General features: G+C 39.0%; 1 protein-coding gene across 5 annotated transcripts in view; it reads left to right on the top strand.

Moving 5' to 3' along the window:
• The window catches only part of CDKL5 (cyclin dependent kinase like 5), a 162745-nt gene that overhangs the window by 134893 nt on the left and 1391 nt on the right, over nt 1–26461 (top strand). For 2 of the 5 annotated variants that reach the window (XM_075913823.2, XM_075913837.2), the window contains 7 exons: nt 1355–2384; nt 8216–8317; nt 8535–8640; nt 9193–9316; nt 16529–16631; nt 24527–24649; nt 25737–25856. In XM_075913823.2, the coding sequence (XP_075769938.1) occupies nt 1355–2384; nt 8216–8317; nt 8535–8640; nt 9193–9316; nt 16529–16631; nt 24527–24649; nt 25737–25856 (1708 nt within the window). The remainder of the gene's footprint in view (nt 1–1354; nt 2385–8215; nt 8318–8534; nt 8641–9192; nt 9317–16528; nt 16632–24526; nt 24650–25736; nt 25857–26461) is intronic. The other 3 variants (XM_075913845.2, XM_075913853.2, XM_075913860.2) reach the window with 3 other exon arrangements.

Genomic DNA, 26461 nt, shown 5'->3' with positions numbered 1-26461 from the left:
AGACCCTATTATACAACATAAAAATTGTGTATGGTATTTTTTTGTAATTATAATAAAAATATGAGGCTGATACCATTGCCTGTTGTTAAACATGCCCAACACTCCCTGCTGTAAGTCTTTGTTTCTAGTTGCTTATAACTTTGTCAAACTTTAACCATTCAAGCTGCATCTTTCCTTTCTGGCAACCTATGTGTGGCTATTTTTTTTTAATTGCATACCATTTTATATTTCAGACCTTTAGACAGATGGGGCAGGTGGACAAGGGAATGAAGGAGCTACAGTCAAAAGTAGGGTCCTTTGCTCTGAGTGGTACCAGGAGTTTCAGAGGACAGGCATCTCCATAATGGCTCCTCTCCAAAGATATGCAGAGCAGTTACTGATCCTCTATGGATCTTAGACCATCTGTGGTCACAGACCTTTTCTCTTGCACACCTCATATGGTTCACTCAAATTAAGCACCTGTTGTCTTTCCTTTTGAAATCTTGGTCAGCATAGTTCTTCTTTTGTAAAGCCATCTGAGATCTGCAGGAGACAAGCTCTGTTATTCTTTTAGGTTCCTAGAAGATCTCTGCTCCTGTTGTGCACCTTGGGAGGCATGATGTGGGAGGAGTAGATCTAGCCCCTTAAAAAACTTTGCGTCCACTGATAACATTTCCCATGTCAACCTGACTTAAGCTTTCAGGACTCTTATTTCTTATATTTAAAAAAAAGTTTAAAGTTGCTGAGTTTATTATTATAACCCTATGCAAAATACATAACTAGATAACAGAAGTATTACCATTGCAATGGTAAGCATAAAAAGATAGATATTACCAATTACAATTTTTATGCAAAGAATCTTATCACCTTTTCAATCTATCCATTCTTGACAGATGTGACATATTCTAATGTGATACTTCACCTTGCACATTTCAATATCTGTTACCTCTGACACGTAAGAGATGTTTGAGAACTGTTTCACCAGAACTTAGCTAATCATATGTGTGATATTTCTCTCCTGCCCCTACATTTACATATTTTAGTGATATAGATATTGAAAGGATTTCAAAGCTGTTATTGGAATGAATAAGTTAAGTTTAAAAATGTATTGTCATTAACAAATTGTACAAACTAGAAGCAAATATTGCCTATCAGGACAATACATTGTTATTCCTTATCAGCAACTTTTGCTAATTTGTTGAGGAATTCCTGGTGCCTAATTTCCAGTATTTAAATCAGCAGACTTAAATTATCACTCAATTTTGAATTGACTATTCTTTTTTTAAATTAGTGTATTTATTTGAAGTTGAGAATTATTAGTATATTAATATGTATGCTACCATATTAATCCTTCTTCGTATGCTTTTTAATGTAGAAATCAAGCCAGCAAAAGCTCTGTTGTACAGTCACATCACAGATCAAATAGCAAGGACATGCAGACTCTAGGGGCTGGACTGCAAAGAGGAGAAGAGGTTCTTCCAGCAAATGAAAGTTTTATAAATGGAAACCTTCCTGTATCTGCACACAGTCCAATGCATACAAAAAAACCTAGTAACCCAGCTGGATCTGGCAACAAGGATCTAGCCAACAACAACATGCCACATCTTCTCAGTCCAAAGGAATCAAAGGCAAAAACAGAATTTGATTTTAATTTGGACCCAAAAGCGTCTGATGGTCCAGGTACAAAATACCTGAAGTCAAACACCAGATCTCAACAGAACCGGCACTCATTTATGGAAACTTCTCAAAGCAAAACTGGCACGCTGCAGCCAAGTGAGAAACATAGTCGCCACAGTTATATTGATACCATTCCCCAGTCTTCAAAGAGTCCTTCCTATCGGACAAAGTCAAAGAATCATGGGGTTCTGACAGACTCAAAATCTGTGGGGAATCTTTCTGAGGCCAGAGCTCAAATTGCAGAACCAAATAGCAGTAGGTATTTTCCATCAAGCTGCTTGGACTTGAACTCTCCTACCAGTCCTACACCTCCCCGGCACAGTGACAGTAGAACTTTACTCAGTCCTTCAGGGAGAAATAACCGAAGTGATGGTACCCTTGATTCCCGAAGACCATCAACAAGACATTCCAAAACCATGGAAGAGTTGAAGTTGCCAGATCACATGGATACAAGCCATTCACATTCATTATCTGCCCCACATGAATCATTTTCATATGGTCTAGGTTACACAAGTCCCTTTTCCTCACAGCAGCGCCCTCATAGACATTCCATGTATGTGAGCCGAGACAGAGTGAGGTCTAAGGGCTCAGAGGGTGGCTTAAGCGTAGGGCAAGGGATGGCAGCCAGAGCAAACAGCCTGCAACTGTTATCTCCACAGGTGCAGCATAGGTCACTCACACGATCTGTTGGCTCTTCACGGGAAGACTGTACAGAAGATGCTAATAGGGTTAGTTTGAAATGATACTTTTTGAAAAAGGTTTCTTTTTTTTTCCTGTGTGTTTCTTGCATGCATGTAGGCTCAGATGGTCAAACATAGACTCTAGTTTTGTATGCTTTTCTTTTTTTTTAACTTCAAAAGAAGGGACATTGGATTTTTGGAGATACTGAATATGCACCTTTAAAAATAAGAGGGCACTTTTAAAAATTTGGGCCACAATGAAACACAATCAATCCTTTGTAGCAAAATACTAAAAATGTGAGAACAGTCAAATTGTGTAAAATAATGTGATCTGATAAGTGTCATGGAACCAGTGTTTGTTAGTTTATATGATTTTAATAGATTATTTTTACTAGATTATATTTCTTAATTAACTTTCTATATTTGGATTTTGTAGCACACCTTACTGCTATAAATGCTAAACATTTATGAATTGGGATTTTCTGTCACTTAACCTGCAGCATGAGTTTGTTGATACAGTGATCACTGTTACAAATCAGTATTTACTAACAGTTATGACAGCTGAGGATATGTCTTCACTGCAGTCTACACTGAGGATATGTCTTCACTGCAGTTGGAAGATGTCGTCACAGCCAGTGAATACCTATGCTAGCTCTGATCTAAGCTAATTCAAGTAACAGTGGCAGTGAAGCCGCAGCAACACAGATAGCTCTATGAGCTAGTCCTCCTGCATGCATACTTGAGTGGCCTGTGCAGGCTTTCACACTTCCCAATTGCAGGGCAGATATATGCCTAATGTCATAAATAATGGGGGTATATAGAGACTGTAGTGTAGGAATTGTTAATAAAGGCCAACTCTTCAATGGAGACTCCTTATATGTGTCTCAAACGCACCTGTTGTTGAGCTTGATCCAAATTACATAGTCTATGCAGAACCATCTCTTCTCACTCTGCTTTTACACTGCCCCTTTCTAGTTGATGTGAACTCAGGTTGTTTTGTTTATGCACGACACAGATATGGTATTTCTCTATGAAGACTGTAGGCTAACCTCAATTTGTATATTATAGATCTTCTCCAAAGAATGGGCCAAATTGTGTGCTTGCTTGGTTCTTTATTCAGGCCTATTGAATTAAGTGAAATTATACATATAATTATAAGTTGGTACAAAATGTGTCCCAAAATTTTAAAACAAAACAAAAAAAATCCTTGAAACTGTTCTGGGAGGTTTTAGCAAAGTTCAACAGTAATATGGTGCAAAGAGAAGTACTTACAAACAATGAGCATTTCACATAAGTACCTGCAAATATAAGCAGAATGGTGAATTCTAAGGACATTTAAAAAGGGTGTGTAATTTGTTGACAAATTTAAAAGGGTTCCAAAAAGAGCTACAAGAAAAATCCAAGGTCTAGAAAATACACTTTCCGATGAGACACTCAACAAGCTCGATCTGTTTAGCTTATCCAAGACCAAGTTAAGAGTTAACTTGATCATAGTCTGCAGGTACCTACATGAAAAAGAGCTCTCCAGGCTAATAGCAAAAAGACCTAAAGAGATCCAGTTGTGAGGAGGTGAAGCTAGACAAATTCAGACTACAATAGAGGTGCAGACTTTTTGAAATAGTGAAGTAACTAATCTTTGGAACAAAATAACTTAAGGATATGGGGAATTCTCCATATTTGAAGTCTTTTAATCAAGACTGGATATTTTTCTAAAAGATTTGCTGGGATTGTGGGTTTGATCCATAAATTCTTTTAATTATTAGGTGATGTTCTTTGGCTTGTGTTATGCATAATATCAAACCAGATGATCATGGTATTCCCTTCTGAGTTTAAAATATGTGAATATACTAAATAATTGTAATTGAGCTGTCTTAAAGGAAAATTAACATTTTAAATAGTACTGTTGTAGATGCTTTGCAAAATTAGTTTTTCTTTCTCCATGTGTGCTCAATTTCCATCTTGCATGTCATTTAAGCTAGTTGTACTCATAATAATGCAGTCAGTGTAATGGTTACTGAAACAACAATGGTTTCTACCATTCAGTCACAGATAAGGTTTGCCCACCCTCCAAGATTGGCTTGGAGTCTCCCAGAATCAGCACTGATCTGCCAGCAACTATTGAAAGTAATCTGGGGCAATACTTTAAAAAAATGATATTACATCATGTTGGGTGGAAAAAAATCTCCTGGAATAGCTTCAGTCAGAGTTGGCAACCCTAGTGACAGGATATTTCCTGATGCTAGCTTATTTTTATTCTGTGATTTAACAGTACCATTTACAATAAGTCTTAATGTAGTGAATGTTAATTCAATTGTGTGGAGACATTGAATGTAATTATCAAATCATTTTTATCTTTTGAGAACTAGTTGATAAATGTGTATTTTAGTTAGGAAAAATGATGTACCTTCCATCTCTCTTGCAGTGATTCATTTTGGCTTGGTTAGGAATATCTGTCTGACTTGGCAGTTTCTAATTCATTTTGTATGTTTTTATCTCTTAAGACTAACATTTTCCAACTTGAATATTTTAAGTAAGGCTTCTAAATCCATATTTAAGAAAAGTAAAGATATAAAAGTGGTTGCGCACGCTCATAAATCTCTGTGTACTGACAGTATTTAATGGTGCCTATTACCCTTTGAAAATCTGGACATTTTCAGATACATACTTAAATATGGATTTAGAAGCCTAGGTCTGAAGATATTGATCCAAAGTAAGAGTTAAATACCTTTTTATGCTCTCTCTTGCCCCGCCCACTGTACTGAGTTATACAATAGCTAGGGAAAATTAAAGTGAATTTGTAAACTATTATGGCCAGAAAATGTAGTCATAAGGAACAAGATTAGTGAGTGTCAAGAACTTAGTAAATTTGTGAACTTTTTACTTTGTGAATAGCTGCGAGCCAGAGGTGAGGCAGGAGAGGTATTTCTCACACTGCCTGTTCTAGGGCCAGAACCAGCGCACAAAGTATCTCCACAGGGCTCGCAGCTGTTCAAAAATAAACAGGGCCCCACAGCCACGTTTCTGAGCAGCGAGTAGAGGGTGAGGCAGGCAGGAAGCCTGCCTCAGCTCCCTGCTGCCTTCACAGGCTGGATTTGGCAGCTTGGCAAGCTGGATCCAGCCTACAGGCCAGATTTTGCCCAGCAGCTTTTGGATGGTTGTTTAAGTCCACTTCACTGGGAGCATTTGTTCAATATGTTTTATTTGTTTTAAAAGATGAACACGAAAGAGCAAAAGAATAGGAAAAATAAATAACATTATCTGTGTGTCTCACTTGAAATTTAATTGCTGGAAAAATTGCAGATACATCAAACAAGAAGCAGCCTTATCAGGCATGTTAGCACCTTATAAACTTTTAGCAGAATCAGGCTGTAGTTCAAGGAATGTTTTAGCTTGCCTTTCTGTTATATCAGAGTTGCAGTGTATACTTATCTGGATTGGCTAAACCAGATTTTTATTAGATTCATTGCACCATAGAAGGAAATAGGCAAGAGAAAAATGAGGTGGGGAAGGAAATTAATAATATAGGAGGGAATCAATAGCAGGAACCTGAAATTCACATCCTAAATATTGCTAAAGATCTCTCTGACCCACCAGTGGTGGGTGTGTCACCAGTTAACTCCCATCATAGGGTCTCTAGAACATGTTTCCAAATTAAGACATAATTGATAGTAAATTTCTGGATCCAAGCATGTGGCTAAAAGGTCCTATTATGGCAATAAGGAGCCAAGGGCCCATCATTACACAGGGTTAATCTCTGTCTCTTTGGCTCCACCCCAAGACTGACTCTGTCCTGTGCTTGGAGAATCAGGCACAGCAGCATAGAGCTTTTTTTCTCCTCACCTCCTGCCCCTCCCCTAATGTCACCAGGAATGGCAGCAGAAGGCCCTTCTTCTGTAAAGAGACAGAGGTGGCAACAGGATCCTCCCAGCTTGGTTGCTGGGCGCATTTGGGTGGATGAGCAGAGCCCTGTAGACTCTTCTCCCCTGATTCTCACACAGTTTTCTACTGAAGTTATCTTGGCAAATCCTCCCATTCTTACTCTCACCACAGCAGCAGGTCTTACAGTTAATGCCTTCATTGAGATCCATTCATCAGCTCATCTCTCTGGGAGCTATTATTTCAGGCTCTCTGAAGATTCAGGGATGCTTCACATCCCTGAATCACATTTTCAAATTTTCTTCACAACCATAACAATCAGAGACTTTAAAAAACAAGAAAACTAAAATTCTGGTGTAATCACGTAACTCCTTAACTGGGGGTCTTACGTGATAGCCTCTAGTGCCTGTGAGTTAATCTGCCCTGGTGACTGACAGCCATTATTGTAAGGCTGATTAACATGTAGCACCACCAGTTGTCATCTGCTCGCTCCTTCCTCTTAACAAGTTACCACATAGCTGCAAGAAAAGCAATGTACAGAATGGGGTGGCATGGCAGCTTTGCTCTATCAAAAATTAATCAACCAGAACACCTATTTGGCGATTGCCTGTTTTCCTCTCCACATTTGTAATCACATCAAAACCTTGAAATTCCCTAAGCATTTCTTCTTGTTTAAACACATCTAGTTTGTGCAAATCTAAACTTTTGATACTTTTCACCTGCTTTGGACAATTTAACCTAGTGTCTAGGATTCTTCACAATGCTTATTCTAAACAGAATGCAGTGATGTTTTATTTGCCGTCTACAATCCACAATGATCAATGAATTAAGAACATAAGAATGGCCATAATGGGTCAGACCAAACGTCCATATAGCTGAGTGTCCTGTCTTCTGATGTGGACAATGCCAGATGCCCCAGAGGGAATGAACAGAACAGGAATCACCAAGCAATCCCTCTCCCGTCACCCATTCTCAGCCTCTGACAGAGGCTAGTGACACCATTCCTGCCAATCCTTACTAATAGCCATTGATGGACCTAACCACCGTGAATTTATCTCGTTCTTCCTTGAACTTTGTAAAAAGTCCTCGTCTTCACAACTTCCTCTGGCAAGGAGTTCCACAGGCTGACCACGTGCTGTGTGAAGAAAAACTTCCTTTTGTTTGTGTTAAACCTTCTACCTACTAATTTAATTTGGTGACTCCCTAGTTCTTAGGGTATGGGAACAAGTAAATAACTTTTCCTTATTCACTTTTTCCCCACCAGTCTTGATTTTATAGACCTCTATCGTAGCCTCCCGTAGTCTCCTCTTTTCTAAGCTGAAAAGTCCCAGTATGTTTAATCTCTCTTCATATGGGACCCATTCCAAACCCCAAATCATTTTTGTTGCCATTTTCTGAACCTTTTTCAATGCCAGTATCTCATTTTTGAGATGAGGTGACCCTATCTGTATGCAGATGTATGCAGATTGAACGCTTACCATAAGAAACTAACCCATCTCTAGTCAGAAATGCCTTTTGGTGCTTTTGTGGTTAATTACAGCACTGGACTAGACTTGACAAAACCAAATTCAGTTCCTGACTCCATCAAGGATTTCTTGTGTGATCATGGGCAAGTCACTTAAAATCTCTTGCTCCATTCTAGAAAGCTCTTCAAGCTCTTGATTAAGTCCCAATGAAATCAGAGTACATGCATAAGGATTTTTCTAAATAGACCTGGGCTTAAGCACATGCTTAAAATGCTTTCCTGAATCAGGATCTCCTTATCTCACTTCTCTGTCCATAGAAAAGGAATAACAATGCTTTCGTTCTTCCAATCTTTATTATGTTTATTTCGATTATAAGTTCTTTGAGGCAGGGACTGATGCTTACTATTTTTATGTATAGTGCCTAGCACAATGGAGCCTCTAGGCACTACCATAATATACATAAGTCTTAATGAAATAATATTGCACACATCATAAATCACATGCTTTTCCTATTTGCTTTTTTAAATTTGCTATCAGCAGAGTGATCAGATCCCACCAGAGATGAATCTAACAAGACCTGCAGTTAAAGATTCTTCCAGAGATGTTACAACTTCATTTCATTCACATCAGAAGTCTGAGGTCTGAGTCACTTTCAAATCCATAATATTACACCTTGGGGGCAAATGTTTTTTTGATGCTATCTTTTGTCTTTCTGTAAACAAAATCCAATAGTTACTGTTGTTCAGTGTAGGGCTTCATTATAGCAACGTTTCATAAAACAGAAGGAACACTGGCTGGAAGAACGGTACAAGTGTCATCCTTTGTTTTTAACAGGTGTTTGTGTTCTTTGGCTTAGGGTGGAACGTATCATGATCCGCATCCAGAGGATGGAGCATCTAGTAAAGAAAATAGACTTCTGTATAATGACCCTGTTCCAAGAAGAGTTGGCAGCTTTTACAGAGGTAATTTAGCAATCTGCTGAAGTAACCAAAGTTTTAACATACAGTGGAATCATATCACAAAGAAGGATATTCTGAGCTATGCAAGAACATGTGGAAAAAGTGGCTGGGAAAAAATATGCCAAGCATAAAGTCTTTCTGGTTTATCTCTTTTACAATGGTGCATTCTGGCAAATACTAACTTTTGCTGATTGACAAAGCATACGTAGTTCAATATTGTACAGAACACAAGACAATTTGATTACATAGGTATGGGGGGGGTGCGGGAAATAAATTCAATGAATAAAAGGTGTTATCAGGGTTTATATATCAATCTAATCATCCATCTGATCATATTTAGCAATATAAAGCACATAAAGACATATTGAATGAACTATCTTTGTGTATCTTTCCAAGTCTGCACCATGCACATGTTCTCTTGTCCATTTTTAAAAATTCACTAAAGGATAAAATAAAGCACATTTATATATATAGGTCTCCAGTAGCCATCTAGAGACCTGTTTTAAGGTCATTGGAGCCATTCTGATGGGGTCTGATTATTTGTATTTCTTGCAGTTCCATCTCCACGTCCAGAGGGTACGTTCCTTGAAAACAGTGTGTCAAATAGAGTCAGTGCATTACCAGCAGACAGCAGCACCGTGACAAACCACTCAAAAAGGCAAACTACCTTTGATCCATGGTGAGTTGTTGTTTACACATACACAAGGCAATTTGGAAAGAGAGACTGCTAAAGAGACACTTTAATTGGACTTGTTTTAAAAGAAGTAATTAATGTAATCACCTTGCTGTCTGTAGCTGTTGTGGCAAGGCTGCCTCTTACCCAGGCCACTGCTCAGGCAGGCCTCTCGCCCTCTTCTTCAGGAATTGGAGCTTGCAGCTGGTTTCTGCAGTAGGGAGCCCAGCCACTTCTCCTGGGACTCCCTCCCCTGCTATTTCTGTCCTAGAGCTGTTCTCATTTACTGACAAATTCTGGTTCTCTGGCTAGGGTTGTCAGATGTCCGATATTGAACTGGACAGTTTGGTATTTTTGCCTCTTGTCCGGTAAAAAAAAAATTCAGAAAATACCAGACACCTAAAATTTCTGGTACTTTCTGATTTTTTTTCTTTTTCCTGGCCAGGAGGCGAAAATCCCAGACTGTCCGGCTCAATACAGAGGCAGCCTGGCAACTCTAGTGCTTACCAGGTACCGCAGGAGAGCTGTCCAGCCCGGCGCAGGGAGGCAAGATGGGAGGTGGCTGCTGGCTGCCTGTTGGGGCCAGAAAGCCTCACCATGCCTTTCTTAAAGGGGCCATGCTGTTTTTGGTTTTGTTTGTTGGTTTTTTGCTTAACTCTCAGGATCCTTTTTTTGTTTTGTTTTGTTTTGTTTTGTTCAGTATTTTTTCTGAAACCATCTGGCAACCCTATCTCTGGCTCTCCTCTACCTCTCCTTCTGTCCTCTCACTTCCCCCCCCCCACACACACACACATACCCCTTTCAATTGTGGTGGCTTTTAAAGTCCTCCAGCAAGCCAGCAGTGGAGTCAGCTCACCCCAGTCTGCCTGAACCAGCTCCCTACAAGCTGCTTCTTCTAATTGTCCTGCTGCCCTCTGCTTCTACTTAGCAGGTCTTTCACACATTTTGGGCTGCCTTTCTCCCACTCTGCAGCAGCCTCTGGCCTGATCCTACCACACTGTGTTTGGCTTGCAGACATCCGTATTTGTTCGCTTTGCCCATGCTGAAATAACACCCTGCCCTTTTTGGATCCTGGAGAAGGATCTCATGAAGTTATTTCAGCAAACACACTTTTTTTTTAAAATATAAATGTGATCTACTGTTTGTGTATTTTTCTCTGATTTTTTCATTACTCAACATATGTCATCTGTGATCAAAGATAAGAGGAAGTATATATGTAGCGTGGCATGCCAGGCATATTGCACCAATAGCTTGACAGCCCTATAATAAAGGGAAAAAAATATAATTTGGTCTTTGACCATTATTTAGCCCTTAAAATCTTGTCATTCTACTGCATTGTGCAAATACAATAATTTACATCAAATAAAAATATTCTTCTTAGAAAAGAGTTATCTATACACGATTTAAGAAGATGTTGGTTCTCACTAGTGAACTTTCTTTCAAACTCCATTTAATCTTTTGCAAGATTTTAATAAGAGCTTTAATTTGACTAACTATGTAGTGGGTACAGAGGAAAATGTAGTATCATATAGAATGGATGAACTCTAAAGTAGTAGCACATGATTCTGTGAGAAGTCCTACCAATGGTTTAATGATACTGCAAAATTGTTCTCTGTTGTAAGTACAACTTAATCACATTCTTCACTGATATAGAGCCTGTGTTTCTCTATTTAATATCTTTTTGTGGGGAAAATTGTATAATTGCATGTAAAAATATTAATAATTCTATTTGAATGGAACATGACTGATTACATCAGGTGATGATGAACTAAATGCTGAAAGTTCTAATGGCTTACCTAACTGGTATGTGAAGATTCATCTCAAGTTAAGAATGTGTAATCCATCTGAAATTCTTACTACTCTAAGATATTGCTTCATCTTACTACTTTTTGCTACCTCTTTCTAATGTGTGATGCTGAAATGCCACAGATGTTCCCTTGCCCGTGTATGCGTTTATCCAGTTAGCTTCACTGCCCTTCTTCTTTAAAATAAAAAAAAATTATTTCTGAACTTGTCTATTGTCATTAGTATTTCATCTTAAATTACTTGAATTATCACTGCACTTAGGCAGCCTGACTTAAACAAAAGCATGTTTTTCATCCTGTAGGAACTTTTCTATATATCAGTCACCTTATATTCCGCTAAATCCTTGTGTTTTTCTCCATTTATGAGAGTAGATATTTTGCCCTCTTTCACTTAATTCTAATGGAATTAACACAAATGACAGAAATAGACTGGTGTTTAGCAGATGTATATCTGCCTGCACAGCGAGATCACCTGCATAGCTTTTTCAGTGTATCCCTTGACTTCAGTTATCCCTACTGCTATTACAGCTCTCTTCACTGCAGGCTATAAATTGTGTTGCATTACCCAACAGGTTATTGGAAGTCTTAGAAATGGCTACACATTAAACATTTGGTGACTTTGGGGGAACTTCAATTAGTGAGATCCCTTTTGTTGGTGTGTTTTTCTGTGCCCTTATACAAGTGGCTGGTCACATCCTCTTTATTGCTTGCTGCCTTTTTGCAAAAACAAAAACATACTTTTCTTATGGTAGCATCAAAAAATTCACAAATGTAGGCTGAAGTCTTACCCGTCTGACAACTGCAGAGTGCCAAAGATTTGTAGACATTTACCAGGAGTTTTTAACATCAGAGTTCCTTGATGCTCCAAGAATTTGAGTAGAATTTTACAAGGACCTGCAGTTTTGTAATTTTCAGTAGAGCTACACCCATTTACTTGACCTGAAGATGTGGCTCTTCGTCAGCTCTGCATAGCTTGATTTTGTTCACATCTCCTGATAATATATATATTTCCCTACTTTATTTCCCTTTTTTCTTTTCATCTTTTCCCCAGTGTCTGAGTCCTGAGTCCTCACTTCTCATCCTAATTATCAGTACTTCATTTTTCATCTTCCTCAGTCATTCATGGTTTTGTTAGTTAAACTTTTCTTGTGTTATCAATCCACAGTCCACAATTAACATCTTTAAATACTGGTAAATACTGACCTTTGAGCTCTAATCTTTTGAAATGTTGTCATGCCCTCTTATACTGCCAATTATAGTCGGTGGGATAAAAGAAAGCCAGAAGTGTACCTGGGGAGTGCATTTCCAAATGCTGTAGGCTCTTGGATTCTGTCTTGGAACTAAAGCTAGTAAAGTATTCACAATGCCTAGTTGGGGAATTCTGGTCCAGCCACTTTTAAAAGTTCAATGGTTAATTTTACAAAGTGATGTAATTTTTAAATTTTGTAATAAAACTATAGACCTGCCCGCTCTATTTGCTACCTCAGCTCCCCTCTCTGTGGCTGCTTTTGCTTTACTGAGAGAACCTGTTGATGCTGATGACATCATGACGTCATTCTGTCGCCTATCCGGAATATTGTCATCCGTCAGGAAAAACTTCTTTATATATAGAGAGAGATGATTTACTTATTGTAGACAAGCACCATCTGGTTGTGTTTCATGTATTTCTTACAGTGACACCTGGTGGTGACACTATAGATAAGACTATGTATTTGAGTTTTTAGCCTTATGTGCAAAATCTTTGCCTTAGATCTTGGAGGACAAGGTCATTAATTTAAATTTTTAAGGAGTAAACATAAAACCCTGTTCTTAAGAGAACTGATATTTAAAATAGATTACTAGTTTCAGACATCTTGCCTTCATTTACAGTAAATCATTAACTATTGGGGGTTTATTTTTTTTATATATAAGTTAACCTAAAAGTCAGTATTTAACTTCAAGAATTAATTACTGGCCATTTGTGGTGGGCACTATTCAAAGAAACCTGCATAAAGATTTTAAAAATCTCTTTGATTAGGACAAAATCTAACACTCAGAGTTGTGACACATAGTGGGTATGTCTGCACTTGAGTGCATCTCAGAGCTCAGGTTTTCAAACTCTGGCTCGTGGGGCTTATACTGTGGTCCTTATAACAGCTGTGTAGAGCTTTGGGCTGGGGCTCAAGCTTTGAAACCCGAGGAGGAGAGTGGGTTTCAGAGCTTGAACTTCAGCCCAAACCACAGTATCTAAACTGCTGTGTTTAATACCATAGTACAAGCCCCATGAACTGAAATCTGTAGACCCATGCTCTAAGGTCATGCCAGAGATCAATGTTCTGACACTTGATTTAGTAGATCTAGTATAGACCTGTAAATCAAACACTGATGGGAGTGTTCGCTCTCATCGGCCTCCCTCAGTGGGGACAGTGCCACGCTTGACTTAAGGTAAGCTGACTAACACGTAGCTGGAGTTGCATACCTTAAACTGAGCTTCTAAGTCTAGTGTAGACCTGTCCTGAGACTCACTGGTGTGGGTTCTAAAATGCAGGGTAGATGTACCATCTGTTTGGAGACATACTATGCACATAGCAGTGCTTCTAGAGCTGAGAGATACTGCTGAGCACATCAGCTCGGACTCCAGCTTACGGTGAAAGCTAAGTGCTGGCCTGTTTGTACATGCACGTTCACTCCACCACTTCCACTCCAGCTGACTGCACCTGCACATAACAGGTGTCCTTACCTGTGAACAGCAGAGTTTGACTCTACTATTTACTCAGTTTTAAATTTTTGTCTCCACAGCCATCTCTTCTGTAAAGCCAAAACACAAAAGATGACCAGTATTGCCAACTCTGAGCACTCAAAAAATCATGAGACTGTCTTAAAATTAATGAGATGTGGGTTTTTTTAATTGGGTTGTTTGTATTTGCCTTCTGAGCTGTTAGGATGCACGCAGGTTGCATTGACAAGTTTTTCACTGCAACCCTAAGAGCTAGAAAATTACTCTAAAAAAAATAAAAGCTGTGATTCTCATGTAACTGTTTATCTTGAGGAGTTGGGGTTCTAAGGAAAAACACCAAAAACCACAGGAGTTGTCATAAATTTGGAAGAGTTGGTAACACTGATATTATACATCCAATTTTTAGCAGGATAAACCTGTTTTTTCTTATTTTGACTAGTATCTCAGTACATTCTTGAGAAGTCCTGCCATTCATGTCATCAATTAAAACCTGTTCTGTTTTTTCAATTAGTACACATTTTTTGTTTTGAGACCTTTTTGATCTAATTCTATACGTTTGTACCTCCTTATTTCACACTCATCATATAATGAGCATGTAGTCAAGGCCAAAACTTGTGTCAGACGACAGCATATGCAATATAAATCTGAAGAGCTGAGCATCAGTCTAATCTGTTCAAAGCCACTTCATTGGCTCCTTAAGCAAGCAGGTGTTGGAGAGTGAGAGTGATACATACCGGTCCACTTTTCTCCTCTTTTGTAAAGGAGAGGGATGTGAAGAATAGAGCTCTGTCTGCCTCCACTCATACAGACATTTTCTGATGCAGATGCAGTCAATCAAGGAAAGGAGCCAGAACATTGAGCATCTGAATATTTCATTACCCTGAAAAATGGTGCAGAAAGTGTCTGTTTTTGATATTGAAGATGCAATCACCTTAAATACACAGTGACTCTTCTTTACATGGGGCAGGGTAAAGGCAGAAAAGCCATGCCAGGAAATTCTGCATTACCCGTTGTATAGTACTAAACTCTGAGGCAACACAGAGGGGTTTGTATATGGGCCAGGGGAGCAGTATACACATGGTGTCTGGGTTAGCAATTTACATTGGGTAAGTTTTGTTAATTGTTTTAACTTACGTGTTTTGAGGAATAACAGCAAACTGCCCTATTTCTTTCTCACTCCAGTTCCCTAATAGTACTAGATGTACACTGGATATTACATGGACGAAGCAGATTTCTCAGCCCCACGACTCGGTGCACAGATGGTTGGGTTAGGCTCTGTACTTTTAGGATTTAGTCCTTACAGGTTAGGGACGATAGAATAATCTCAAACCACATACTTTTATGTCTAACAGTGTGTGTGTTCTGTCAGTACAGTCAGCTTTGTGAATGGAAGGCATCTGGAAAGCTGTCAGCAGTTTACTCTTGGATTTCCTGCGTGCTGCAATAAATAATTAGAAGACAGCCTTTTTGCAGCTTTGCAGTATTCCAAATGGAAAAGGCTAAATGGAATTGGGAATCACTAGTAATTTGATGTCTTTTAAATTTGTATAAGAATCTACTCATTAAATAAGATACTAATGACTTTTCATGGAAGCTAATTATAGCTTTGTAATTTTCTAGTGAAAAGCATATTGCTGAAGTGTAAAAGTAGCATTCTGGGGAGGCGGGGGGGAGTGTTAGTGTAGACGTATGTTCCAGAAACATAAATTATGCAAATCTCCACTTCCTCCTACAGATCACAAACCCACTCCACCTCCTAAAAAAAATCATATTCCGAAAATGCAATTTGCAACAGCCTTTAAACATTTCATACATTTGTGTTAGGATTCCCATCTGACTTTTATGTGTTAAATTCATGTACTAAATTTACAGCATCCAGAAATTTGAACTTAACTTCAGTTATAATGAACCCACTTGAATATAGCCTATCATTTTCTTCTATATGATGATTACAATTTTTAGTTTTCCTTATATTTCCAATCTGATGCTGATCTACTCTGAATCAGAGTTTCTGGCAGCCTACTGAAAACTAAAGATAAATTAAGGAAATTTAAAATTCAGTCTTTACAATTACTCAAATTTTCTGTGGCTGTCTTCACTTGCCAGCACTGTCTCATGATCTAGAAAGACACACATCCATAAGATAGGTTTAAGAGGAGTTATTAAGTGAACAATAACAGATCTGAATGATAAATTGTAGCCATGTCAGCAAAGCTCAAGAATTTTTGTAGACAATCTTTTATTTCAATCTCATGATCTTTACAGCTCTTCTGGCCTTCAAACAAGTGATAGATGAATTAGAACTGATTTTATCTGATATAATTGTTTGTACATTTGCTCAGATACTATATTTTTAATAATATTTTCTGTCATATGCTTTTTCACTTGGCTATAAAATCCCAACTAAAAAACAAAAATCTGACAAACTTGCAAGATAATCTTTTCCCAAAGTATCTCACTGAATGTTTTTGATTAATCATTTTAACCTAACAATGTGTCCTTTGGTTTCCATTTAATTAAGAATATTTTATCTATTCGATTTATATTAATCTTTGTGCCATAAATTAATAATATATTTGGAATATCTTTTTGGCTTTTTAAAAATCTGAATTCTTTAGCGTGAAATCCAAAAATATCATATAATGACACATCAGCCAAAAAATTTTCTCTATTACAATATATTTTCTATATGTTTAGGAAAAGTCCTGAAAACGTTAACAGTCAGTCAGAGCAGCTCAAGGAAAAAGAAAAACAAGGATTTTTTAGGGCAATTAAAAAGAAGAAGAAGAAATCTCAAACTGTAAGTACACCTAATAGTGTCTAAAATAGTGTATATTTTCCATTGTTTTGAAGCTCCTACCATAAAATGGGCTAGTCCAATGCTGTACTGTTATATTATGTGTGAACATACATGTGTACCTCTATTGGCTTTTAAACTTGTAGAAGTACCTACTTACCTATTCAAATGTTTACTCACTAAGGAGCTATACTTTCTCTACTTACTTAAATACACCCAGGACCCCTGGAATTCTTTTATACTTGAGGTAGGGTTGCCAGGCGTCTGGTTTGTGACTGAAACACCCGATTGATAAGGAACCCTAGCATCTCTGGTGAGTACCGCTGATGGGACTGCTAAAAGTCCTATTGGTGGTGTTGTGGGGCTATGGTAGGCTCCCTGCTTGCCCTGGCTCCATGTGGCTCCCAGAAGTAACCAGCATGTCCCTCCAGCTGCTCTGCATAGAGGCGTGTATGGGGGCTCTGAGTGTCTGGTTCTCCCTTACCCCTGCCACCCAAGCACTGGCTCTGCAGCTCCCACTGGCTGGGAATCACTCTGCTGCTGTTTGGCAAACTAATAGGCAGCATCAGAAATGCTGGAAGATTCTGCCTTCAGACTTAGGCAGAAAAGATTGACTTATGCTCATATCCTAAAGTTTTCTTCATATCTACGTGGACTGTAAACATGTAGGCTTGCTCACTCATAAAAGCAAGTTTTAGTACTCACCAATGGTGAGTTTATTTATTTATTTATTTGTTTTGCTGCAGAATTTAAGATCCCTGAATTACTGATTGTCACAGACTCACCATCTAGCTGCGAAGCCATGTTAAAATAATGATCTGATACTGTTTACTTCCTGTACAATAAGATCTGAATCAAAAGCCCATTGGAAAGACTCATATTCATGTAAATTAACTTAGGATCAGGGTCTAAAAGTGGGTAAATGTTAAAAATTAAGTTAGTATGTTTCATGAAAAGGAACCTACCCTACTGAGAGGCAACATGTGAACAGGAGAAGTTCAGTAATATAGAGTGATTGAATTTTTGTGTGCAAGCAAAAGCTTACAATGACTTTAAATATGAAAGAAATTGACAAAAGAAAAACTTTAATTTGGCTAAGTTTTAAAATGGAAAAGTCAAGGATGATTGATTGGGCTAAGAATATTTACTATAGGTTGAACCTCTCTAGTCTGGCACCTGGGACTTCACTGGTGCTGAACCAGAGAATTTGCCAAACCATGGGAGGTCAGTATTGTCTAGCAGCATTATCAACACGTCCACTGCTTACTGAGCTCTATTCCTAAGACATTTAGGAATAAAGAAAAGCTAAATAACAGCACAGAACACCGAGAACCATGATTGGTGGGTGTAAGCAAATTTTATGGGACCATGGGAAAGTCGGCCACACCCATGGGGTAAGTGGATAGTCAGCTAACTACAAGTCATGCCAGACTAGTGAATTTCAACTCGTAGAAAAGAAAGACTATGAAAAATAGCACATTTATTGCACTAGTACATAAAAAAACAAGGACAAAAGAATGTTACTCATAATAACTATACTTGGCTTTCACGGAATTGGTGTTTGGAGAGTGAATTGTTTGGAGTGTTCGTAAACTTTGTATTAAATTAATAGGGTTAGCTTTTAATCTCAGATGCATGGCGTGAATGTTCACTTACCTAAGGGCGAGGAGTCCTGTGGCACCTTATAGACTAACTGAAGTGTTGGAGCATAAGCTTTCATGGGCAAAGACCCACTTCGTCAGATGCATCTGACGAAGTGGGTCTTTGCCCACGAAAGCTTATGCTCCAACACTTCAGTTAGTCTATAAGGTGCCACAGGACTCCTCGCTGCTTTTGCAGATTCAGACTAACACGGCTACCCCTCTGATACTTGACATTTACCTAGGATTATCTTCTGCTTGTGCTGGTTTAGAAGGAGGGATGGTTTCACTGCTAAGGCAGTAGATTTGAGATTTGAGTTTGATTCCAAGCTCTGGTCAGACCTGCAATCTAAATGACGCAAGCCACTAATTTCTCTGTGCCTCAGTTTGCTATGTAAAAATTGGGATAATATATTTCCCTACCTCATAGGGAAACATAGAGACAATAAATATTGTAATGTATGAAGTAATGATCACACACAGAAAAGTCTATAACTAAAAACAAATGTAAAGTGTTTTGTGGGTACATTGTGATACATACTGCGCAGATGAGGTTAGAAACTGTCCTTTAATAGTGTCACAACTTGCAACGTATCAAATCTGTCAACTTCCGTGTTACTTATAGGCCTGATCTAACTTAAGTGGAAAGGCTCCTGCTGATTTCACTGGAAGTTACAGACGGTCACATGCACAAACAGAGAGCTCATTTTTTTTAAATCAGATCTTCACACGTATAATACTCCTCAGTTCCTTTCTAGAGACAAGTAGGATTCCAAATGTGTTATGTGACAGAACTGATTTGATCTGTTTTAGGAAAGTTAGGAGAGGGGAGTTGAATCTAAGGATGTTAAATATCGACTAAAGGCGAAAGCGCCACGTGGAGCCTGGGATCAGCTGGGGACTCCATCTGATCCAGGGCTCCATGTAGTACTGCCACTTTGATATGCCACCTGCAGTCTGACACCGGGCTCCCTGCAGTGTTTCAAAACGGCAGGGCTGCACGGAGCCTGGGGATAGCGGGGGAGTCCCCAGCTGATCCCGGGCCCTGCCGCTTTGAAATGCTGCAAAGAACCTGACACCAGCCTCTCCGAAATGTTTCAAAGTGGCAGCACCACGTGGAGCCTGGATTCAGCTGATCCCAAGCTCCATGTGGTGCTGCTGCTTTGAGATGCTGCATGCAGCTTGGGGACACCCCAGTTGGCCTGCACGTGTCATTTCAAAGCAGCAGCACCACCTGGAAACTGGGGTCTGGCCCACGCTTCAAGCAGCACTGTGGCTTTGAAGTACGCCATTCTCTCCCTCCCCCCCACCTCCAACCCTTGCTGCTCCTTTCTGATGGAGGCAGCGAGGGGGGGAAGCGACTAGTCAACTAGCATGTCAGCTATCCGATTAGCATTTGCTTATTGGATAGTCAACTAGTTGTTCCCATCTCTAGTTGAATCTAGTTGGTTGCAACAACTACAGTAATCTTATGTCTGAGTATTTTTCACCACAACCTCTTTTATCTCCATGCTGTTTTGGCTCCAGAATCAGCAGTGTAATGCATAAATAACATTTTGAAGTGGGACACTAAGTTTGATTTTTCTCTCATGCACAGCGGTATTTATTTTTGTCAACATTGTTGCCTTTATTGGAATCATCATGGTTTAGTGAGTGATGGGAGAAACTGGCCTGTTATCATCAACACACAAAGAGAGGCCAGCAGTTTTAGATATCATCATGTGGGAGAAAGGGAAGTTCACATGATTTTAGCAGTAATATGGTATCAGCAGGTACCATATAATTTCTCCATTGAATTCTGACTTGGCACATCAGTACTCTTGGTAGTGCACTCCTCAGAGAAAGTAAGTGACTATTGGGTCTATTTACAGTATGCACTTCTTAGGATCGTGGCTCAAGTTTATATAAAGGATTCTTCCCACAAATGCCCGCAGTTCCTTTATAGTTACAGGTTTCTGAATATGTATTTGATTAATTCACATTGCACTACCTGTCCACTGTCCCTATTATCTGTTTATCTAGTTTATATGTTAGCTGCAATTTCAAAACAACAAGTAAACTTCTTTAATCTCCCTTTCCATAAATGAGTGTTAGTATTGACGAAGGCTGGTTAGATATGTGCTGATGTGTGTTTCCAAGCTATTTGTATATGCTATTTGTATATTTGCATGGGTCTGAAAATATTCATGTCTGCTCTGTTGTCTAGTTAAAAGCTGAACTGTTGCATTGCATACCCAGGTAAAATATCTAGATCTAATGAGTTGGATTATGGCATTAAGAAGTTTATGATGTATGAGCACATTGGCTCATGGAGGGGTATTTCCCAAGGATATGATGAATTTACACAAATTCTACCCTATTTTGGTTTGATCTGTCACAAGGAGTGGTGTCTCAACCTCATGTTCATGTTAGAGACCTTGAAAACCTATCAGATAAACGTAGTCCACCAGACCACGTTCTGTGCAGGCGTTCATACAGTATGGATCAGAATGCACCTTATGCAAAGCAGTCAAAAAAATAGCAAGAAACTTTTAATCTAAGAGCACCAAAAAGTCAAAGTCCCTGGGTCAACAAGTCTTAGAGTGCTTATTCCTCTATTCTTAATAAGAAGTGGCACAGATTTGGAGCCAGTATCAGTTAAGAGCCATAAATCCTGGTCTGGGGACCTATTGACACTAACTGGATCTTTGGCTCCAATAGAGAAGCATTGAAGCTATGACAGTCCCAGTCAATATCTGTACCCTGGATCTCTTGGCATTGTTGGATCCCTTGTATTGGTGCACTCAGTTTCTTCTGACAGTGAACTCATGGAGGCACTGTGCACTGTGCCACTCTGTTTAAAGCAGTGGGAAATCATCTCAGACATCTGTCTCAACAGACCAGTACTGTGCAGATACAAAATGTGTATCCTCATCTGCATCTGCAATGAGTCATGGATATCTGTGTCCACATCCACACATGCGGATACCCATAAATATAAAGCAGATATTCACAGATTTGCAGGGCTCTACAAATCAGGATCTCTCCAATTACTGCTTCTGTGTCTGTAATAGGAGTCTACATAATCTCAGGTTATGAGTGGATACTAGTCAGTCTGAGGTGCTCTTCTTTGATTTAGATACAGTTCCTGGCCCTTTCTCCTGCAGAGAGTTCCCAAGGGTAGGGATTTCTAGAGGCAATTCTTGAAGGAGTAAGGAAGGTTTTTTGCCTATTATTGGGGATCTCACAGAGAGAATGTCTCTGCAGAGCTATTTCCACCCACTCTCCTTTCCCTCTTGCTTGCCATCCATTCCTGCTATAGCAAAAAGGACCGGAAGATGATTAAAGCTGCTGTGGCTCTTTCCATGACCTATAGTCAAACATTTTGAGTCACACAAGGAATTGTATGTAGTCTCAACTAAGGATGTTAACTAGCAGTTAATTTACTAGTCAAGTAGAAGATGGAATTTCCATTGACTATTCAACTAGTTGGTAGGCACTTCGCATTCCTCCTTTGAAATGTACAAGAGCCCCCGAATGCTAGAGCCAGCTCCACCTCAAATGCCCTATTCCCTAGGCCACTCCAGAACCCACTCCACCTACCTTCCGGGCATCCCTTATCCTGTCTTCCGAGTGCTAGAGCCAGCTCTTGTACATTTCAAAGGAGTAATGTGGAACTCTGTGTGCACCCCAGGGCCAGCGAAAAGTCCTGCTGGCCTCGGGCTGCACATGAGTATGCCAGCTTTGAAATGTACAAGAGTCCACAGTGGAGAGAGAGAGAGCTCAGTGGTTTGAGCATTGGCCTGCTAAACCCCGGGTTGTTAGTTCAATCCTTGAGGGGGCCACTTAGGGATCTGGGGCAAGTCTGTCAGGGATGGTACTGGTCTTGCCATGAGGGCAGGGGGACTGGATTCAATGACTTCTCAAGGTCCCTTCCAGTTAGGTATATCTTCATATATTGATTGCATTTCAAAGTGGAAGCGCCCTTATGGAGCCTGGGGTCAGCTGGGGAGCCCTGCTGACTCTGGGCTCTGCTGGTTTGAAGCACTGAAATGGCATTTCAAAGGGTTAGTGCTACACAGCTGATGCCGGGATCAGCTGTGCAGCACTACTGCTTTCAAGTATCCCCTCTTCTCTTCCCCCTCTCCCCCGCCCTGCTGTTCTGCCTTTATCTGATACAGGCAGCAAGGGGGGGAATCGACTAGTCAACTGACTATCTAATAAACATTTGCTTCTCCATTAGTCGACTAGTCAACTATTCTTTAACATCCTTCGTCTCAACACTGCTTTCCAGCTGGACCCTGATCTTGCAGCTTTATGGCACATCCTCCATGGTGTGGCTCTAAAGAAATAATGCACTCTAAGAAAGCCAGTTACACATAACCATCCTTCATAGTAATCATTTGTTTTCAGCAGAATATGCTGAGTTACAAATAGTGTGAATCTTCAGACCACAATATTTTAAAGTAACTAAGTCAGTCAATGATTTTTTCCCTTAATTTATACAATTTCTACCTAGAAACTACAAGCTGCACTGTTTAAAAACATTAAATTTCACCAATATGCCCGTCTTTCTGTGAATTAATTTCATACAGTCTAAAATATTACACTGTCAAGTTTTCTTTAGAGGCAAAATAATACTGCACATATTTTACAAATTTCCATTAAGGATGAAATATGTCCCAATTGTGATTTTTGACAGTGGATATTTTTACCCCCGCCTTTCTATTTAAAATATTCTCCTACATTAAAAAAACATTTAAAAAGAAGCCAGTGATGCAACTGTGAATATATATATATTTTTCAAACCTGGATTTGAGGCCCCAAACACTTTTTAGACAAATTAGGAATGTTAATGCTTTTGTTTATTTTTAAAATAGTTATACATATAACTATTATTAATCATGTATCTGAAGAATAAATATTATGTACAATTTCACAAGAGCAGGCAAATTTCTCTAGTAATATTTCTGCTATTAAAACATCACCACAATTTTACTCACTGCCATGACATCTGGTTTCATTCTTATTAGGAATGCGAACGACTAATCGACGGGCTAGTTGGCTAGTCACTTCCCCCCACTTGCTGCTCTATCAGAATGAGACAGCAAGGGGAGTGGAATAGGGGGTACTTCAAAGAATCAGCACCGCATGGAGCCTGGGGCCAGACCCAGGGCTCCATGCAGCACTGACGCTTTGAAATGCTATGTGCAGCCTGGTATTAGCTGGGAGTTTCCAGCTGGCCCAGGCTGCATGCAGCATTTAAAAGCGGCAGCACCGCATGCAGCAGGGACTCCCCGCTGATCCCAGGCTCTATGCCACACTGCTGCTTTGAAACGCCGCATACAGCCTGACACCAGGCTCCCTGTGGCATTTCAAAGCGGCAGTGCCTCGTGGAGCCCAGGGTCAGTTGGAGACTGCCACTTTGAAATGCTGCAGGGAGCACAGGACTACTTGATTCCTGTGCTGGCCCCGTGCTTCTCGCAGCGCTTTCCCTTTTAAGTATAGCAAGAGCCCTGGGGCTGTTGCTAGACTTCAAAGGGGAAAGCGCCCTTCTCAACTAATCAAATAGCCAAATAATTGAAATTTTACATCCCTAATTTATTTATTTATTTATTTATTTAAATATTTTTACCCCCGCCTTTCTATTTAAAATATTCAAGGCGGCTCATTCTCCTACATTAAAAAAACATTTAAAAAAAAGCCAGTGATGCAACTGTAAATATATTTTTTCATTCAAACCTGGATTTGAGGCCCCAAACACTTTTTAGACAAATTAGGAATGTTAATGCTTTTGTTTATTTTTAAAATAGTTATACATATTACTATTATTAATCATGTATCTGAAGAATAAATATTATGTACAATTTCACAAGAGCAGGCAAATTTCTCTAGTAATATTTCTGCTATTAAAACATCACCACAATTATTGGTTTGAACCAAAGTCTATTGACATTAATAGGACTTTTAAAAGAATTGATTTGAATAACATTTGGATCAGGCTCTGTAGATGCAATTAAGGATCAGTGTGAAAGTAGACAGACACATTCATTATTATTTGTACATTCTTTACCTATGTAGAGAGGTTTATTGATACCAGGTATTCCTGCATCCTTTTCTTCAGAATAACAATCAATTTGATTTTTTTTTCAGAAAGTATAGGATCTATGTTAGTTATTGTTCATATTTAAAAGTAACATTCATGCATGAATATAGCAAGGACACATCTTTTAATTGAAGCACTATCTATGCATTTAGTTTTTATATCTTATATTGCAGATAGAACCAACCAACGGGGACAATCCAAGCATCAAGAAATCCCTCTTTCCTCTTTTTAATTCAAAGAATCATTTAAAGCATAGTTCTTCTTTGAAAAAGCTTCCTGTAGTCACTCTACCCATGGTATTAATTTTTAAGTACAGTAGCACTGAAAAACGCACCAGTAAACTTGTTTTACTGAATACATCAGCATGTATTATATTTTCATGGAGTCACATTCTCTTTAAGCCTGTTAAGTATCTTGGACCAGTTCCATAAATTCAAATACAATCAGCAGTCCTATCAGGATAAAATTAATACAAAGGATTCATAATTGAGTCATCTGAGACATACTCAAAATATAATATATTCAGTTACTAAAAGAGGAGGAAGAGTTTGGGACTAAATAAAGAAGACACATTCTCAGAAAGCAGGTGCACTTTAAAATAGAGGACTTTCCTCTTTTGTTTGATTAGTAAAAAAAACCTTTAAAATAATTTGGCTTATAAATTGTATTTATATTTTGTTTACAGATTATTCTCTTATGTCCAAATTTAATTATTCAACTACTGTAACTGCAGGCTCAGTGAAAGATCAGTTTTTATTAGCTTGTGTTGCTACTGGATTTTTCTTTGTTCTAGTTGTTATTTGTGGCCTTTTTTAAACGAGAGCAAATTTTGGTTGTCTTGTTTTGTGTTTGTCTGTCATTCCATGGAATTGTGATATGAGGTCAATCCCTATAATATATTTAAATCTTTACATTTTTCTTCATCCTCAAGTTTTACAGAGACACACATAGTTGAACTTGAGTATAGGATTCCCATACATTTGTAGTAGCAAGACTTAGCAACATACCCAGTGGAATACAGTTTTGATCTATTTTTATCCAGGGCAAAATTTGGCTTTACAGAACTGGCCCACGGTCTTAACTGCAATATGGAATGCTATTGAAATGATGATAAGGTGCAGCAATTCTTTTTGTAGTCTTTTTAAATGCTCTCTCTTCCAGCAACTAACAGCATGGGATTGCTTTAAGGGTTGAGGCTATAACAAATCTGCATGATATCCACAAATATTATTATTTAATATGGGGGGAAATATTGAGGAGACATTGCAACTCAGCTGTATTACTGGGCTTCACCTGCATTGTATAATTAACTAGGAATGCGGGTGATTTCTACACCTGTTCTTAGGGACCTACTGAAATCCCCTGTTCACTATTATGTTGCAGATGCCTGGCAGTGATGGTCAGGATCTCTTGGCAATTCAGAAAGCCATTCACTCTTCCAATCTCCAGAGCGGCAGGCCGAAGGATTGGCATCCTGAGAAGATGACAGAAATCCAGACTCATGTAAGTGACATTTTCTGTTCCCTACACCTTCTCACTATAGTGTCTTGACAGGCTTTTTCTGCAGTGACAGAAAAAGTTCATTTGACATTTTCCTCCACTTGCTTCTCAGCCATGTGACTACCATTCTGAGAAGTTCTTTGAGAAGTAAGGGACATGAAACATACAGTACATATCATCTGTTGAAAGGACATCACAAACAGTCCTCCCCACCCCCAAACTTTTAATTCAAGATAGTTCCAGTAGGAGTATAAGTGTGACAAAGGTACCTACCAAAATGGAAGCCATAATAGTCCCTGGATGTGTCCATCTTGGAAGTTGCCAAAGCTTTGATTATGTTATTGCATTAGAGATGCTTTAAACAAAAATGGAGTACAATATTTGAGCATGACTACATGCCCATTTAGTTTGAGGGAAGCTGTGGTGTAAATCTACCCTATGCTACCCTGCTGTGCACTGTGTGTCTTTTTGAACCATCCTGCTGTGCACTGAAAGCTCTCTTCAATCCACTTCACTTTGAAATAAGAGTGAATCAAAGCTCACTATCAAATTTTTAGTACACAGTAGCAGCATTCACGTGGACACTTAGGTTACGTCTAGACTGGCAT

The sequence above is a fragment of the Pelodiscus sinensis genome, chromosome 1 (assembly GCF_052426305.1).
Source record: "Pelodiscus sinensis isolate ZL-2025 chromosome 1, ASM5242630v1, whole genome shotgun sequence".
Classification (NCBI taxonomy): Eukaryota; Metazoa; Chordata; order Testudines; family Trionychidae; genus Pelodiscus; species Pelodiscus sinensis.
This window is presented reverse-complemented; position numbering and strand designations above follow the sequence as displayed.